This window comes from Centroberyx gerrardi, chromosome 23 (genome assembly GCF_048128805.1).
Source record: "Centroberyx gerrardi isolate f3 chromosome 23, fCenGer3.hap1.cur.20231027, whole genome shotgun sequence".
NCBI classification, from domain to species: Eukaryota; Metazoa; Chordata; class Actinopteri; order Beryciformes; family Berycidae; genus Centroberyx; species Centroberyx gerrardi.
Window position 1 is genome coordinate 11,565,018 of NC_136019.1, and position 15,685 is coordinate 11,580,702.

The 15,685-nt window shown below is 41.4% G+C and overlaps 1 protein-coding gene and 1 non-coding gene across 2 annotated transcripts; one reads left to right on the forward strand and one right to left on the reverse strand.

The window, feature by feature from the left end:
- Nucleotides 1–2,856: 2,856 nt before the first annotated feature.
- Nucleotides 2,857–13,043, reverse strand: coro1b (coronin, actin binding protein, 1B). Its single transcript, XM_071898832.2, has 11 exons — nt 12,433–13,043; nt 10,755–10,960; nt 9,839–9,961; nt 8,982–9,111; nt 7,207–7,388; nt 6,344–6,463; nt 6,098–6,202; nt 5,843–5,988; nt 5,320–5,377; nt 4,821–5,153; nt 2,857–4,712 (listed from the first exon to the last, which is right to left on the reverse strand). Exons 2-11 carry the CDS (start codon nt 10,956–10,958, stop codon nt 4,590–4,592), a joined length of 1,524 nt encoding a protein of 507 aa, XP_071754933.1. The 5' UTR covers nt 10,959–10,960; nt 12,433–13,043; the 3' UTR covers nt 2,857–4,589.
- A 2,222-nt stretch (nt 13,044–15,265) lies between these two features.
- trnar-ucu (transfer RNA arginine (anticodon UCU)) lies at nt 15,266–15,357 on the forward strand. Its single transcript is given in 2 exon segments — nt 15,266–15,302; nt 15,322–15,357. It is a non-coding gene; the product is annotated as a tRNA-Arg (tRNA).
- The last annotated feature ends 328 nt before the right edge of the window (nt 15,358–15,685 follow it).

Genomic DNA, 15,685 nt, shown 5'->3' on the forward strand with positions numbered 1-15,685 from the left:
AGGACTTTCACATTCTTGTTCTAGAGCCATTCCAGTGTTGATTTTGCTCTATGCTCAGGATCATTGTTCTATTGGAACAGAAATTGTCGCCCCAGTCTAAGGTCTTTGCCACTCTGAAGCCAGTTTTCCCTCAAGAATTTTGTTGCTTGTATTTGGCTCCATTCAATTCCCCCTCCATCACTACAAGTCTCTCAGTCCCTGCAGGTAAAAGGCCAACCCACAGGATGATACTTTCACCACCATGATGGTGGGTGAGGTGGGAGATGAGTGTGACACATGCCTGTATCACTGACCGGGCATGCAGGGCACATGCCCCAGGGCCCCAGACCACCAGGGGCCCCAAAATATTCTAAGTCCCGTGTCCGTGTTCAATGCATTTTACAACATTTCACGAATTTCAATTGAAATGTGCAGTCAGGCGGGACCCTGACAGATATAGGCCCCTAGGCCACAGTTTATAATTAGGGGGCCCAAGTCACAGCCACTAATGACATTTCTTTTGATGCGGAGGCCCCAATCACAATTATTAAACTGCCACCTATTGCTTGTACGTTTATGAACAGTGCATTTAGTGAGTATCATCCAGCTAAGATGCAGAGCACTAATTATATACTGGTGGGGCAGGCAGGTCTAGGTACAGTCAGACCTTATCAATAAATTTCAACATTCAACTGTTTTTTTTGGTCCTTCATTCTCGCCACCTATCACCTCGCCTCCTTAAAGCCACAACCTGCAATCCAAATGTAAACAAAGGGAAGTCCCACCACCTAAAACTAGGAACTAAAGCTTGCCTTGGGGGTGGACAAATGTCCACTTTCAAATTGAATGAGCGAGCTCTAGATAGAAGGAATGGCAGTTTGTAATAGCTAAATCTGAGTTTCAGATTACTTTGAACCTGTAAAAGGTTTACATTTGTATTGTTTGTGCGTACTGAGAGGTGGGGGGCCCAATAGGACATGTGTGCCCAGGGGCCCTGTGGTTGGTTAATCTGGCCCTGCCCGGACATAGTGGTTTGCATTACGGCTGAAGAGTTAAATTTTCGTTTCATCAGACCACAGAATCTTTTGTGTCATGCTATTAGAGTCTGTCACAAGTGTTTTTGCAAACTCCCAGCTCCTGTCACATGCCTTTTTTCGAGACTGTCCTCCCCAAAAAACGACCACATAGGTCGTTTGTTCCTACCCTCTAATACGACCCACAGGAGCAGAGCCATATAGAGAGATGTTGGTTTATTTCAGATATTTTAGCCAAAACAGGAGTCGAACACACACACACACACACACACACACACACACACACACACACACACACACACACACACACACACACACACACACACACACACACACACACACGTTGGATGACGTGGCTCACGGAAGGGCTGTTGTGGGTGGACTTGGCACGTTCGACTCCTGTTTTGGCTAAAATATCTGAAATAAACCAACATCTTTACTTTTTCTTAACATAGATCATCTAGATGCAGTGTAATTACTAGTTCGGCTGTACTAGATATTTGATATATTCAGTAGATATATCTTTTTACGAGCCTACTTACAACCCTACTTTGCAAACCGGAAGAACTACAACTGTGGTGGCGATTTGTATCAAGCTGCATGGCGCGGCTCTAGGGAATTGTAGTTAGCAGTAAAAAATATTAGTGTTTTTCCTAGAATTGAAAGTTGTAAATACTGAATTGAGAGTACACTGAGGAGTTTGAGGGGATGGTAAACACATTTGTGTAATCAGATTTTAAATATCTAATTGTTAAATAAAAAATAAATAAATAAAATAATTTTAACCATATTTTACCCATATTTGACAGCGCCCCCAGTTGTTGACTATACTCACATGATAGCTGAGGTCAAGAGCTCTCTATAACAGTTGGTCCCATGTCTGTAACCCCTTTTGTTGGAGGCCTTGTTGCTTTTTTCAGGACTGGCTTCCTTCCACAAATCCAGCCCAGATTTGTGAATGTGCTACACTGACTGTTGTCCTGGCAAAATCTCCCATCGCAGCTAAGGAACTCAGTAGCTGTCAAAGTGGTCTTTGGGTTCTTGGTCTCCTCCCTGACCCAGGTCCTTCTTGCCTGGTTGCTTAGTTTGGTCAGATGACCAGCTCTAGGAAGATTCTGAGTTCCATATTTTGTCCATGTCCTAATGATGGAGCCTGCTGTGCTCTTGGACATTCCCAACACTTCAGAAATACTTTCATACCCTTCCCAAGATCTAGTCTGTCTCTGAATTTTCTGGGCAGTTCCTCAGACTTAATGGTAATTTCTGCTCTGACATGCACTGTCATCTGTGGGACCATGTGTAGATGTATGTGCTTCATTTGTAATTTTGTCCGGTCAATTCAATTGGCCACAGATCACTCCAATCAAGTTGTAGATACATTTCTAGGACATTCAAAGGAATTTGGATGCACCTTAAGTCAATTTGGAGTGTCACTGCAAAGGGGTTGAATATTGACTCAAACATTTCAGCTTTTAATTTGTAACTAATTTGTTAAAAATTATAAATAATAAAAACACTTCTTAAAAACACTTACTAGACATTATTGGTTATGTGTTTTTACAAAAAATGCGAAATCAGGCTGTAATACCACAAAATGCAGAAAAAGTCAAGGGGGTTGCATACTTTCTGGCACTGTAAATCTATTCATCTTTAATTACAGTAAAGTGTGGCAGCAGTTCCTTTGCATACAGTTTGAAATTATGTTTTACATATGTATACCATTCCAGAGAACAGAGTTCTATGATAAGTTGGACAATGTTTATACCAAGGGGGCAAATTCCACTAATACTTGATCATGAACAGAATATTCATCATCATTAATAAAAAGCCATAAATACAAAAGGAGGAATGAATGTTTATTGGGTTTGCACAGTGTAGTCTCATTGAATCTGCTACTGGTTTACAACCACACAGATAAAAGTTTTGGGAAGTCAGTGCATAAAGAAATATAAATCACCTAAGTAATCAAGGGATATGGAATGTACCATAGGTTACACTATCCGTGACTGAAGGGTGAGGTAACAGATAAATGCAAAAAAGTCTAAGTGTAACGCCAAAAAAACAAAAAACAAACAAAAAAAATTCTAAAAGAGCCTTCCATCTTGAAACACCAATACAAAACTGCTTCTACATTAGCCTAAGACTATAATAGTTCTACTGATCTGTTTGACTTAATTCAAACTGTAGAAAATGTTTCACATTTCATTGTAACTTCCTTTTTTCTGTGCCTTAGAAACACTCAAACTTCTGTTTTGAATAACATTTAGTGTGTTTTATTCAACATGCTAGTCACCGGAACTAGTGTTAGTCTCTATGTATGTAGCACACCTTCGTCCCTGTGTCCACTGGGAACTTCCCTTTTAGCTTACAGCTCTAAACAGATGCTTGGGGGAAGCGCTGACCACGCTTCTTTTTGCTGATGAGCAACTACTGAAAAGTGTGAAGTGTGGCGCTCTTTTGGTAAAAGTTGAAATATTTTTTAATTCTAGCGCTCTACATGTTAAAAACCTGCCAAGCTCCCAGTGCTGTCGGGAACAGACATCAATGCATCCTTTCCAACCAAATTAAGGGGAAAAGGAAGCCAGCGCTGGGAAGAGAGGTTCCCAGTGGACACATAACTTACTGCTCTGAGTTTGGGCCTTATGACATCACAGAGAACTCGTCTCTGTGACGTCACAAAGCTGTTGTTCTCTCCTGACAACATGAGGTACAAGATCACAAGTGTTACCTTTTCTCTGAACGCAAAGACCACACAGAATTACAATATACATAAATATTCAACTACGTTTGCATCGGCTGTCATTCACACAATTCTCACTATCAAAATCATTATTTGTGTACCGACAGATTTTCCTACCCTTAACCTTTACATAGACTCCTATGATGAAGTAGTAAAACAAAGCACAAGCCACGCAACGATATCAGGTCTTATATGACATCACAATTTAGCAGCTTTAACTACCTGATTAAACGGCCCTAATGGATACATTTTGTGAGTGCTTCAGAGGACAAAAAAAAAAAAAAAAAGAACATTGCAGGTAATTCATCATTTTGCTATGCCACACTAATTCAGGGTGAAGTCTCCACTTGCTTTAATAAAATGCTGTTCATCACCACCTCGTACAATCATCCACACGAGGCAGTGATTCCATTGTGACATGTGACTCCACCAAAGCCCTTCAAAATTAAGATGCATATCATGCCACTAAATCATTTTAACCAAGTGGACAGATTTTGCAAATCTCAAAAGCTGCACTATATGCACCATCAAAATGCTACTATAATACTCTTTCATAAGAAAAAACATTATTTCACGGCCAAAATCACTCTATGCAGATGACATCCGTTTCACCCACTGTCTATATAAGAATTGCAGAAACAAATTGTGGTCTCTTTTCCTTCGCTATAGTTGACCTGCTTCTAGGCAACTGTGATTTACAGTTCGTCACTACTACCCTACACTTCAAGCTACATTCTCCCACTCACACAGCTTAAGGTACTGTTGATTCTAGTAAGGCTATGGTCTATGGATTTAAGTAAGAATGCCCTTCGAGTGTAGCGGTGCTCCCTCCCGACTCATACGTCCCCATCCTCGATGCGAGCCAGCTGCCTCTCCAGCAGCTCAATTCTCTGGCTCTGAGCGAGGACAACTGCGCGCAAGGCCTTCATTTCCGCTAACAACTCGTTCAGCACGTCGTCCTGGGAGCAGGAGGGAGAGAGAGAGCAAGAGAGTGGTAAGGAAATAACCTCTGGCCATGAAAAAAGTCAGTCAGGTCAGTAGGACAGTGATTCATTCTTTTATCTTACCTCTTTCTTCAGCCTCTCAGATGTTCCATCCGTCTCTTTGGCCGCTCTTGGCTGTGACGCTACTTCTGCCTCTGTCTCCTTGGCGGCTGAGGTGGATATGGGAGCAGCTGCGTTGCCTGCTGCAGGCGGGGCAGCCGCTGTCCCGGAGTCCTGCGAGACGAGCTTGGGCTTGCTCCTGAGGGTGTCTCTGTGCTTGGACGGAGGAGCTGTGTACCCACCGCTCAGGGAGACCAGCAGGGGTGCCGCGTCCTGCCCAGCAATCCAGTCCTCGGCCAGGAGAGACGGCTCCAAGCCGGCTGTGTCAGGGTAAAGGTCTCCCTGGAACAGATCTGACTGAGGTTGCAAGACGGAGATGGGAAATATAGGGAATTTATTTACCATACACTTACAAATGCTGTGCATACAGCAAGCTTGGAGTCATATTTGTCATAATCCATAAGTCATAATAAATAACTCACTGTTTTATAGTTGCATGTTTTAAAGGGTATGCATGGCTTACCTTTCGTGGTACAGTCATAGAGATGGGTTCGACTTTCCTTTCATGCAGTTTGTAGAACCTGCAGAATAGCAAGAGATAACTTCAATCAATCAATCATCATTTATTTGTACAGCACATTTCATACACAGAATGCAGCACAATGTGCTTCACATATTATAAGCAGCAAAACACTGAGTTAAGTAAGACCACAGGCATGTGCCCATATTAAAAGCAGGAGAAAATTGCCACAGATATAAAACCAAAAACCAACCAACATGGTAGGTAAAAAGAGATAAATAAGTTAAAATAAACAAGAGAAAACTGAAGCAAATTATTACACAAAATGAAGACCAACAAATGGATAAAAGAGATATGTAAATTGACATAAGAACCCAGGAGAAGGAAAGAAGAGAGATCCTACTTAAAGGCAAAGTTTAAAAAAAGTCATCCAATGTGCCAAGGGTGTGAAGGAGGAGTGCAAAAGAGAACAAAAGATCAAGCATCAAATATCAAGGACATAAACATCATAACCAAACCCATTTACCTGGCAATTTCGCACTTGTTGACATCCACACCTCTTTTACTGAGAAAGCCCGCTCCTCTCTGAGGCTCCTTGCTGCTGTACAAGCTGAGGAAATGGACATACGGGGATTCGTCGGTCACTTCAAAGTACCGGATGGTGCAGTCCCCCTGAAAGACAGCAGAAGATAAGCGGCCTGAAACAAACATGGACGGGGATGGTTACTAACTGTTACCAACTGAGTGAATTTGTGTTCCTCACAGAATCCTCAGGCTATACCTTTCCACACAGGTAGACCATGTTTGTGTCAGGGTCATAGAAGGGTAGAAGAACCCCGTTACTCGTGTCCATCTCCTGTACTGCCATTGGCTCAGAGAGATCTTTCTGTAAGAAAAAAAAAAACATAACCATTGATTTGACAACCTCAGACCTGAGGGTCTTTGCCTTGTGTAGTTGCATGATACTGTTTGTAATTGCTTCTATGTGTCTGTCAAGGAGACGGGTCAGGCGACGGGTGAGACTTGCCGTATCCCACAAGGCCAGCTGTCTCTCACTCATACGGCTGAAGCCTGTGGTCATGATCTTCCCGTCAGCGAGGAACACCGCTCTCATTGGCCTGGTGCCGTCGTGGACCTTCTCTCTCACCTGAGAGTCACGTTAGGAAGAAGAGATAAATAAAAGGAATAGCATGCAAGCCCTCTATTAATAGAATGTGTGTTTTGTGAAGATAATTCTGATTTTTTTCTATTTAATTTTTTCTATGCTGTGTCATAATTAAAATGTGAATAAGCACGTGAAAACTATCTTAGCACTAGTTGCATGCTTGCCAGCTGTGAGCATCTTGGCAAATAATGCAACACCACTTATTTAGACCACAAAGGGTCTGAAGTAGGAAGGTGTTATGACTCATTTGTTTACAGTCTTGGATAACATCATGACTGCTGAGTGACGAGATTAATAGGCTGGACAGAGAACAACACGTAATGACGATGACATTTTAGAATGAAATTGAAATGTAATTGCAGTGATTATTGTAAAGAAGTTTAATCAAATATGTGATTGCTGCTTTCTGTTTATGTAACTACAATGTGTGCATAAGTCAATATTTTGTTACCACAAAGCACATTCTTTCATCCACGGGACAGCCACTGAAGGTTACTAACAGTTATTTCAGATGGGTGCAGTTCAACAAGGACCTGTGAAAACCCTACAGTCTCTTGGCAGCATCAGTACATGCAGATGCCCTTCTGGCACGCATAATAAAAATCAGTTTATCATGTCTACATTACACGCTACAGGCAAAATATTTATGGTTGTCAGTGAAGAGGGAGACTCACATTTACATTCATTTGTATACATCTGCATATATGGCAAAGCTGTGAACTCACCTTGAGGACGGTGCCCCTCCGCGGGTCGATGACACGCAGTGCCTTGTCCTTGCAGACGGTACAGATGGCGCTGCCATCCTTGTTCCAGCTGACGCTGTAGATCAGGTCTGGATGGGCATCGCTTAGCTGGTACACAAGCTCCCCGGTGCCAACGTCCCACACACACACCATGTTATCACAGCCTGAGAGAGAGGGACACAACATTCAGTGTAGTGGGGCAGTGTATGGGCCCGGGGAATGTCCAGAATAATAGGGGCTTACGAGCCAGCGCCTAACATCAAAAGGCAAACATGCACAAATGTAGACACAATATGGAGTGGGACACAAAACAGTCAAAGCCTGAATGCTTAGGCTGCTTTAGGAGCATCAAAAAATGACAAATGTTTACTTATTTGTGATTATAAATAGAGTCGGAAAAAAGCATGTAATGTCAGAAGGTGACGGCTAACAAAGTCACACAGGGTAAACATATTGAAAAATGAAAAGTTTACACTGTGCTTACTGTACTATTGTGCGCTAATTATATGGTGTGCTTGTGTGGGATATTTTTAAATGAATTCACAAAATGCGGTGGTTATATCACAAAGTGTAATTATTTTTCAGGTTAACCACATTCTCCTTTAAACTTGCATTGCATACCGTGAATTGCTGAGGAGGGAAATCCAATTCCTTGCTTGTATAATGCAGTGGTAATTGAACTGGCTGTCACAGAACACCAGCTGAGTAAGCTTAGAGCTGTCCTTCAACTCTCACTATTTACAAATGGGTGGGAATACATCACTTTGCTCTGGCTGTCAGCTAATGTCAAATGTTTAGCACACCGATGACAACACACCCTCCAGGATCGTTAGCACCCTTCATAAAGACGGACAATAAGGTGGTTAAAAAAAACTAACTCCACAAAGACTCACTCTTTCTGAAAGCAATTCATTCAAAAGCAATTGCTTAAATTGTTTATTTTAATCTAACAAAGATGGCCCTTTGCTGCAAAGCTATAAAGGCCCTTGTAAATTTCCTATTTGGCAAATTTCACTTAAATTTGACATATCTGCTTCAAGTATGACACATGTAGATCATGAGATTTGAGGTTTATTCCTTTGATGTGTCCTTCCTTTTTTCTCTGTTGCACAATGCACTACAATATTAACTACTGTCAAAGTACTGAGACTTGGAAGGGGCAAAGTCTAAATTACTTTTTACCCTGCTTCTGCTGTGCATAAAAGACGTAGACAGTATTTCAGTGAGAATCTCATGTGCAATTTCCCATCTGGAGATCAATAGAAAATTAGTAAGAAGTACTCCCTATCCTAATATGAACCATATTAGTCTTGATGCAAGGCGGTATTAAAGGAGGTTTCAGGACAATATACTCCCTCCAAAGTCTCACTACTTTGACATTTCATTCATTCAGCCACACTATCCACAATACACAGAAGAATCCATAACAATTCAGATGCACTGCAGTTGAGGCCTGAAAGAGCTTTCCAAAGAAATGCAGTGTCCAGTCTAGTGATCTCATTGGGTCGTATTTAAAACCGTCAGAAAATCCAAGTTATTTTTCTGTAACAAATTATGGAGGACCTGAATTACTACAAGTTTGCCAGTAGTTGGAACAACTGCCTTGCTTTAGAATAAAGGTCATCACTTGAAATTAAATCATTTTCTGAACAATTTAGTCAAAAACAACTGAAAATATTTTAGACATTTTCTGCAAACAGAATTTAGCTCAAACACCCCTCCCCAGACTGACAGCAGGGGGTGACAGGTGAGTTTACCTGCAGTTAGGAGGATGTTGAAAGCTGTTGGGTGCCAGGCCAGGATTCCCACTCTTTTACTGTGTCCCTCCAGGGTGACGACGGCCTCGGTCATCGGACCAGTCAGGCCCCCGTCTGGGATCTGCCACACCTGCAAACAACAAGACACTGGAGCATAAACTCTGTTGCTGGAGTAGAGAACTCAGCTGATATTCGATTTAGGTGCAGCGGTCAGATTGGCATCTCAAATCCAATCGAATGTTCTTTAAGGAGTGTGTCAGCGCCATTATAACTTGACAACTAATCATTACAATGTGTATCATGACATGCATCCATCCAGGTGCATGGAAATATAACAAATACAAGTTTCATAGGGTTCGACCAATATGGGTTTTTGAAGTCAGATACCGCTATTTTTGTTTTGAAGCTGCCAATAGATTATATGCGCCAATAATAATATCAATATCTTTACATTTTTCCATTTTCATGCCAAAAAATTACAAGTATTCAAAGTTTCCCCCAGAGTTTTATTCTTGGCAGGATGGAAAAGCCTCTGAAATAGCATTTAGATCAAGGGACACTAAAACTCTCCACTGAAACCCAGACTAATGAAATGCTTTTTGGGTTAGCAACTCTTCAACAGCAGGGAAGCTCTGGGATAGCTTACTTCCTTTAAATGACGAATTCACAAAAGGCATTATTAAATGAATAAATAAAATGTGCAAAGAAAATAAAAATTCACTGCAGGTTTCACAGACTGGTTTTATGTACCTGTGGTCAGTGTCAACCGACTGGTATCCGATATTTACTAAAAAGCCAGTATCAGCCCCATATCTCAGTCTAACCCTGATGGACAGTGTGTTGTAGGTGTTGCCTACCTTTACTGTGCAGTCCTCTGAGGCACTTGCGATGATGTTGTCATCATGAGGACACCACTGGATGTCCAGCACGGGCGCCGCGTGGCCGCACACCGTGGGACACGACTGATCGATCCTGCCGCTCTGCGGGAGAAACAAAAAGCAAGTGTGTGGAAGGAATCACCGCGCTGTTTTGTTTGGTACGTAAAAAAACAGTAGAATATCTTCAGTTTTTGTTCACTCCTCTCTATTGTTAAATGAATGCTTGGCCACATCTCTGTTTCATACTAAAATATCAATAAAAAATGGATCACAAAAAAAAAAAAGAATATCTTCAGTAGAAATACAGATGGCTCGCATTTAAAAAGAAGTAGGTTATGTTAGGTTAGGCTATGTTGTCATTATGCTAGTTTTTTTTTTATAAAAGCAGAAGAAACATCATGCACGAAGGTTTCAGCTGGTGCCTTCTTGAAGCTTGCACACTGAGGAAGGCACCAGCTGAAACGTTTGTGCATGATCTTTGTTCTGCATTTATAGAAAATTCTCAAATTTGCATAATGAGAACATTAAAGGTTTGGAAAGCCTACTTCTTTCTGAGTGCAAACCATCTTTTTTCTACCGGAGAAACAAAAGCACAAATCATAACACGGTGACATTTCGCCAGATTAGTTTTAACACACTGCAGGAATCTAAGAGTACAGGTTTTGCCCGATGTCCGCTATTTGTCATGAAACTTAAAAAGTGCTGAATATGCGTTAACCAGGCATGCGGTAAGACTCTGAAGAGTTGCTGACATACTTGCTTTTACTAGGACAGAGTCTTTTAAGATCATTATAACGCCGGGAGATAGGACACAAGACAGAGCCACTTTAAAATATTGATCCACTGCTTATCTATGCTGGATGCAGTGAAGTCGGATACGCGGAGGAGCTCGCACCTTGCTGATGGGCACAACGAGGAAGGCCCCTCCTCCGCCCGCCTCCACAATCACGGCGATGAATTTGGGGTTCACGGCGCAGAGCGAAGTGTCCCACGTGACGCGGGACACCCGGACGTCGTCGATGCAATGCTCCGCTTTCCACGCCTGGGCGAACACGTGGCGGAACTTGCTCTGTCTGACCACGCCTCTTCGGAAAGACATGACTGGGGAGAAAAATACGACACCAGAATTAGATAAAGCAAACACAAGAGAGCAAAATGGTTCTGTGTACTTTCTATTATAGCAGATTTTGAAGGGGAAATGAGCTGAGGAACGGTGAGGGTCAAGTTACAGTGTACTGCAGATGGCTCTGCAATAATTGTATCCCATAATTCAATCATTTATGGCCATAATACGTAATATTTAAGTAGGGATGGGACGATATATCGAAAATGTAACACATCACAATACAGAAATATGACAATACGTATCGTGGGGAAGAAAAATGAATCGTGATATTAGTTACATTTTATTCTGCTGTAGTAATCACAAATGAGACGGCTTGCCCATCACAATTTCACAAACTGTCGATCGAAGTTAAATTATTTTCACTTTGTAATGATAGTTTTAAATTGTTGTTTACATTCTAGAAAGCCAATGCCATCGCTAGAAAGATTTGCGGCTCAGAAATAAACAGTTCTGCACAGTCAGACTTTGTTGTCATTGAACTTTTAGTTATTAGGCTACATCGTATCGTGGTTGTATCGAATCGTATCTTTTGATAAGTGTATCGTCCCATCCCTATATTTATGAATGCACCATGAATTCACCAGTACGCCAAGTTTAATCCTTATGTTTCTCATCAGGTGAATAGCTCTGCCATGTTGTGGTTTTCTGTGAGTGCATCCAGATGGCTAAAATCACCATTCACCAGCGTTTTGTGAATGTTAACAATGAAGAAGGTCTTATTCAAACCAGCAGGCAAATTCCCCTCATACTGGGAGGCTGTTCTAAAGTACAGTCAGGCCTCAGTGGACAAAAGGGCATGATCCGCCTGAAACCAAAACATGGGAGGGAAGGGAAGGGAAGGGAAGGGAAGGGGGTTGGGCACGCAGAGCTGACCACTGAGGGAGGGGAGGGAGTGTAACTCTATATCCACGGAGCTGCCACCTAATGCTTCACAGTTGTCAAAGCAAATTACATTTCAGCAGGTATACAGGCTAGTCTACCTTTGCCTAAAAATGAGAGTGAGGCCTATAACATATCGGCTCCAAAACCACACGGTTTTATCAAGTGCAACTGGAAGACAAAACATTGTAACACTCCTACAAGGACTCAAAGTGTATCTGTGGTACTCAATAGTGAGCTTATATAATGCTATATTCATCTCCTATGGTTTTACTATTATATTTCCATATTGTTACACAAACCCCTATTTGGCACAGGATCCTTATACACTTTATTTTAGGGGTTACTATGGTTCTTTTGCGTAATGGAGAAGAGGCAGCATCAGTCTAACATAGCGGCCTATTAGGAAGAATGGAAAAGGTGCGTTTGGAAAAGAGTCATTAGGCAACTACAGTGAGCAACAAAGGACAGGCTGTGTATTACGGTGTATCTAATCCCAGACTGGGACGTGTCGAGGAAGCAGCAAGGGCAACGCAGTTTACACATGCATTATGTTCGAGTACAATACCTGGGTTTTGGAGCGAGCGCTTCTCCTAATTGGGGAAAGAAACGCCGGAGACTCGGGCGTGACAGGAGGAGGCCAATAAAATAATCCGCCGCTAGCAGCAGTAACTTAATCCTTTCCTGTGTCCGGGGAGGCGGCTACAGTCCAGCTACCACGATGGATGAATGGGAACAAATAAAAAATAAAATGTCGTAGGCTGCACGTTGACTGCGTAGACCTGCGATGAAACACGGTCATGAAAAATAGATTCCTTCGGAGCGTTATCCGCTTTTCCGCTATTCTCCTGCTGCGGGTTTTGTCAGGAATTAGGCATGTGTGGTGCGATGTGGAAGCCTAACCTGAGGGAGCATGTCCCGTGGCGATACGCTAAATTAAACGGTGCACGGCGACACTGAATGGAGCGCGAGCGATGGGTGTACGGTGGGAAGAGACGGTACTCGCTCCGTGTCCGTTATCAGATGAGTGTTTTTGGATGGATGGACTAGAATCCCAGACACTTCCGCCTAATGGCAGGACATATCAAAGACGAAGAGGCATCAAGATACTTAACATCCTACACTTCTGCCCCTTGTCCCATATACCGGAAATCATCGCGCACATGCGTACATCTGTCTAAAATTAGAATATTAATGAATAGCCAGCTAGCAGGATAGCTAACGGATGCACGAAGGAGCTAATTTAGACAAGCACCTTCATGGATATTTGTTACGGACATCAGACATTACCATACCGCGCATGCGTGAAACAGAAGCAACGGTACGAAGAAGAGGACGGTGATGCTGTTTGGCTAAATGACATAAGCCTAATGTAGAAAAATGTTATTTGACTGAATATGCGTCACTTTCACTGACAGCCAGCCTAAAACGAAAAGGTGTAGTCTAACTAAAGGCATTTGGCAAAAGTAAAACTTCTCGCCTCGTCTGGATTTACAAAGCATATGAACTGCGTAGGCCCATGGAAGAAGTGTATCAAGCTAGCCTGAGCTAGCCAGAGAGTGGAATGAGACAGGCAGTTATGTGATTTACGTTAGGTTTCCTCCTTCAAAATAAAAGCGTGTAATTTGTAACCTTTGAAAATAAAAATACTTAGAATAGTGAGTATTGTTGTGAGTAGAACAATAAAATTGTCTAAAAGTGCTCACCGCAATCATCATGTTTATCACAGATTCCTCCTTAAAGATATTCTTCATTTTTACTTTTGTACTTTTGTTTGTATTCGTGAAAAAACTCAGCAGCAAGTTTTATTTAGACATTTTTTTCCCGGAAGTCTTATTTGTTATTCTGGCAGGCTTGACACTATTATTTTTATTATTGAAAAACTTGTAAATGTGCAATCAAAATTCAATCATATATAAACAGTTCAACATTAATAATGCTTGCTGAGCACCATATACAATAAATTGTAATGTATATATAAATTGACGTACAATCTAAGTTGGGGGCACCTTTCAAAAACTTTGCTTTATGAATTGTGAAGTTCGACAGTATAAGAATTACGTTAATAAGGAATTCTCAGTGAGAATTTTCCATAAGCACACCATAAATTACATAATCTTTTGTGACATTGGGGGAAAAAAACAACACCTCTCGACACAAACCAAATAAAAAACTAAATGTTCTCTAGTTTCCACATTTTATTTATTTATTTTACAAAATGTACATACATTTTGTTCAATAATAAATCGTAGTCTTAAATATTCAAGCAAACGTTAGGTGGAATTGGAAAGCCAAGGTAAGGAGTTCTTATCTTGTCAACTGATGTAGGCTATTATCAAAATAAAGAAAAATAATAATTTGAACGTAGCTTAATACATGATATCAATAAACGAATAAAGCTGACACTTGTTAAACTAGAAGGGCACTCGGAGAGCGCAGACCTCCGCCAAGGTTCGTGCTATTATTGCTTGTTCGTGAGTCGGATCCGGATCCGCTCCAAAATGTAATGGGTTCTCCCTTGGCCTATGCTACACCCTTCCACGAAGTTTCATGAAAATCGGGCCAGTAGTTTTTCCGTAATCCTGCTAACAGACAAACAAACAGACAAACAAACAAACGGCACCGAAAACATAACCTCCTTGGCGGAGGTAATGAAAGGTGTTTGGGGCGCTGTTGCGGGCTGAACGGGTTTAATAGGTTTAATACATCCATGATCCACGGGGCTGAACAACAGCTCTGCGCCTGTGTCCTAGAGGCCATCCATGACCGTTTAGCGACACCTAGCGACTAAAACGACATAGGGGCACACCAAGAGCACACCCACCGACCCATCAATGTCTGCACAGTTTACAGTTCAGTGAGAAAAGGCTTTACTTTACCAAAATGAAAGTCTGTGGAGGGAGTGTAATGGGATAATGGAATATGATCGGCTACTTTATTCATTCATTTATTTATATAGCACTTATTTAAACATGGTTACAAAGTGCTTTACAAAAATAAAATAGGAATAAAAACGTTCCTGACAGAATGCAGATATTAAGAAAAAGAGAAGCAATAGTAGATGATAATAATAAACAACATTGAAATATGTATAAAATAAATAATACAATAAAAAGGCAAATAATTCCACCCATAAAATTAATAAAAGCAAGTCTAAAAAGGTGCTTTTATAAGAGGGGTTTAAAAGAGGATATTCATCCCTGTGCAGAGTAAAAGTAGCCTACATTGAATTGAACACAACAGGAACTGCATAAAACGATATAGATTATAATTGTTGTGGGCTGAAAACGAAAGTGAATTTTGTTTTGGCAAAAGTCATGCAGTATTACCAATTTACCAAGGGTTCTTCACTGTACTGAGTGGCTCTTTATATAGTCTAAGTCCCACCACGTGCAACAGGTGGCTCCGTGGCGCAATGGATAGCGCATTGGACTTCTAGGCTAACACTAGTGAAGTGATTCAAAGGTTGTGGGTTCGAGTCCCACCGGAGTCGATCTTTTTCGTTTCCGAACAAACAGATGTTACTATTTGGCGTCGCATCGGTGTATATTAATGCATCCATCATAGTGCAGTCGCGATTAAGTGATTGGTAGAACAATATAAGATATTGTAAAGCAGATTCCCATTTATGAAGCAAACCAAACAACGTTAGTTGAAGCAAACAACTGTCACCACAACACTGATTTTCCAAGGAAGGAATAATATGTAAACGATTTACAAAAGACTATGTCGCGGGAAGGTTGGAAACTTTGGAAATGTTGCACAGAATAAGTAAAAATTTAAATTATTTTTGGCAGACACTGCTCTCAGATTCGTCGCGA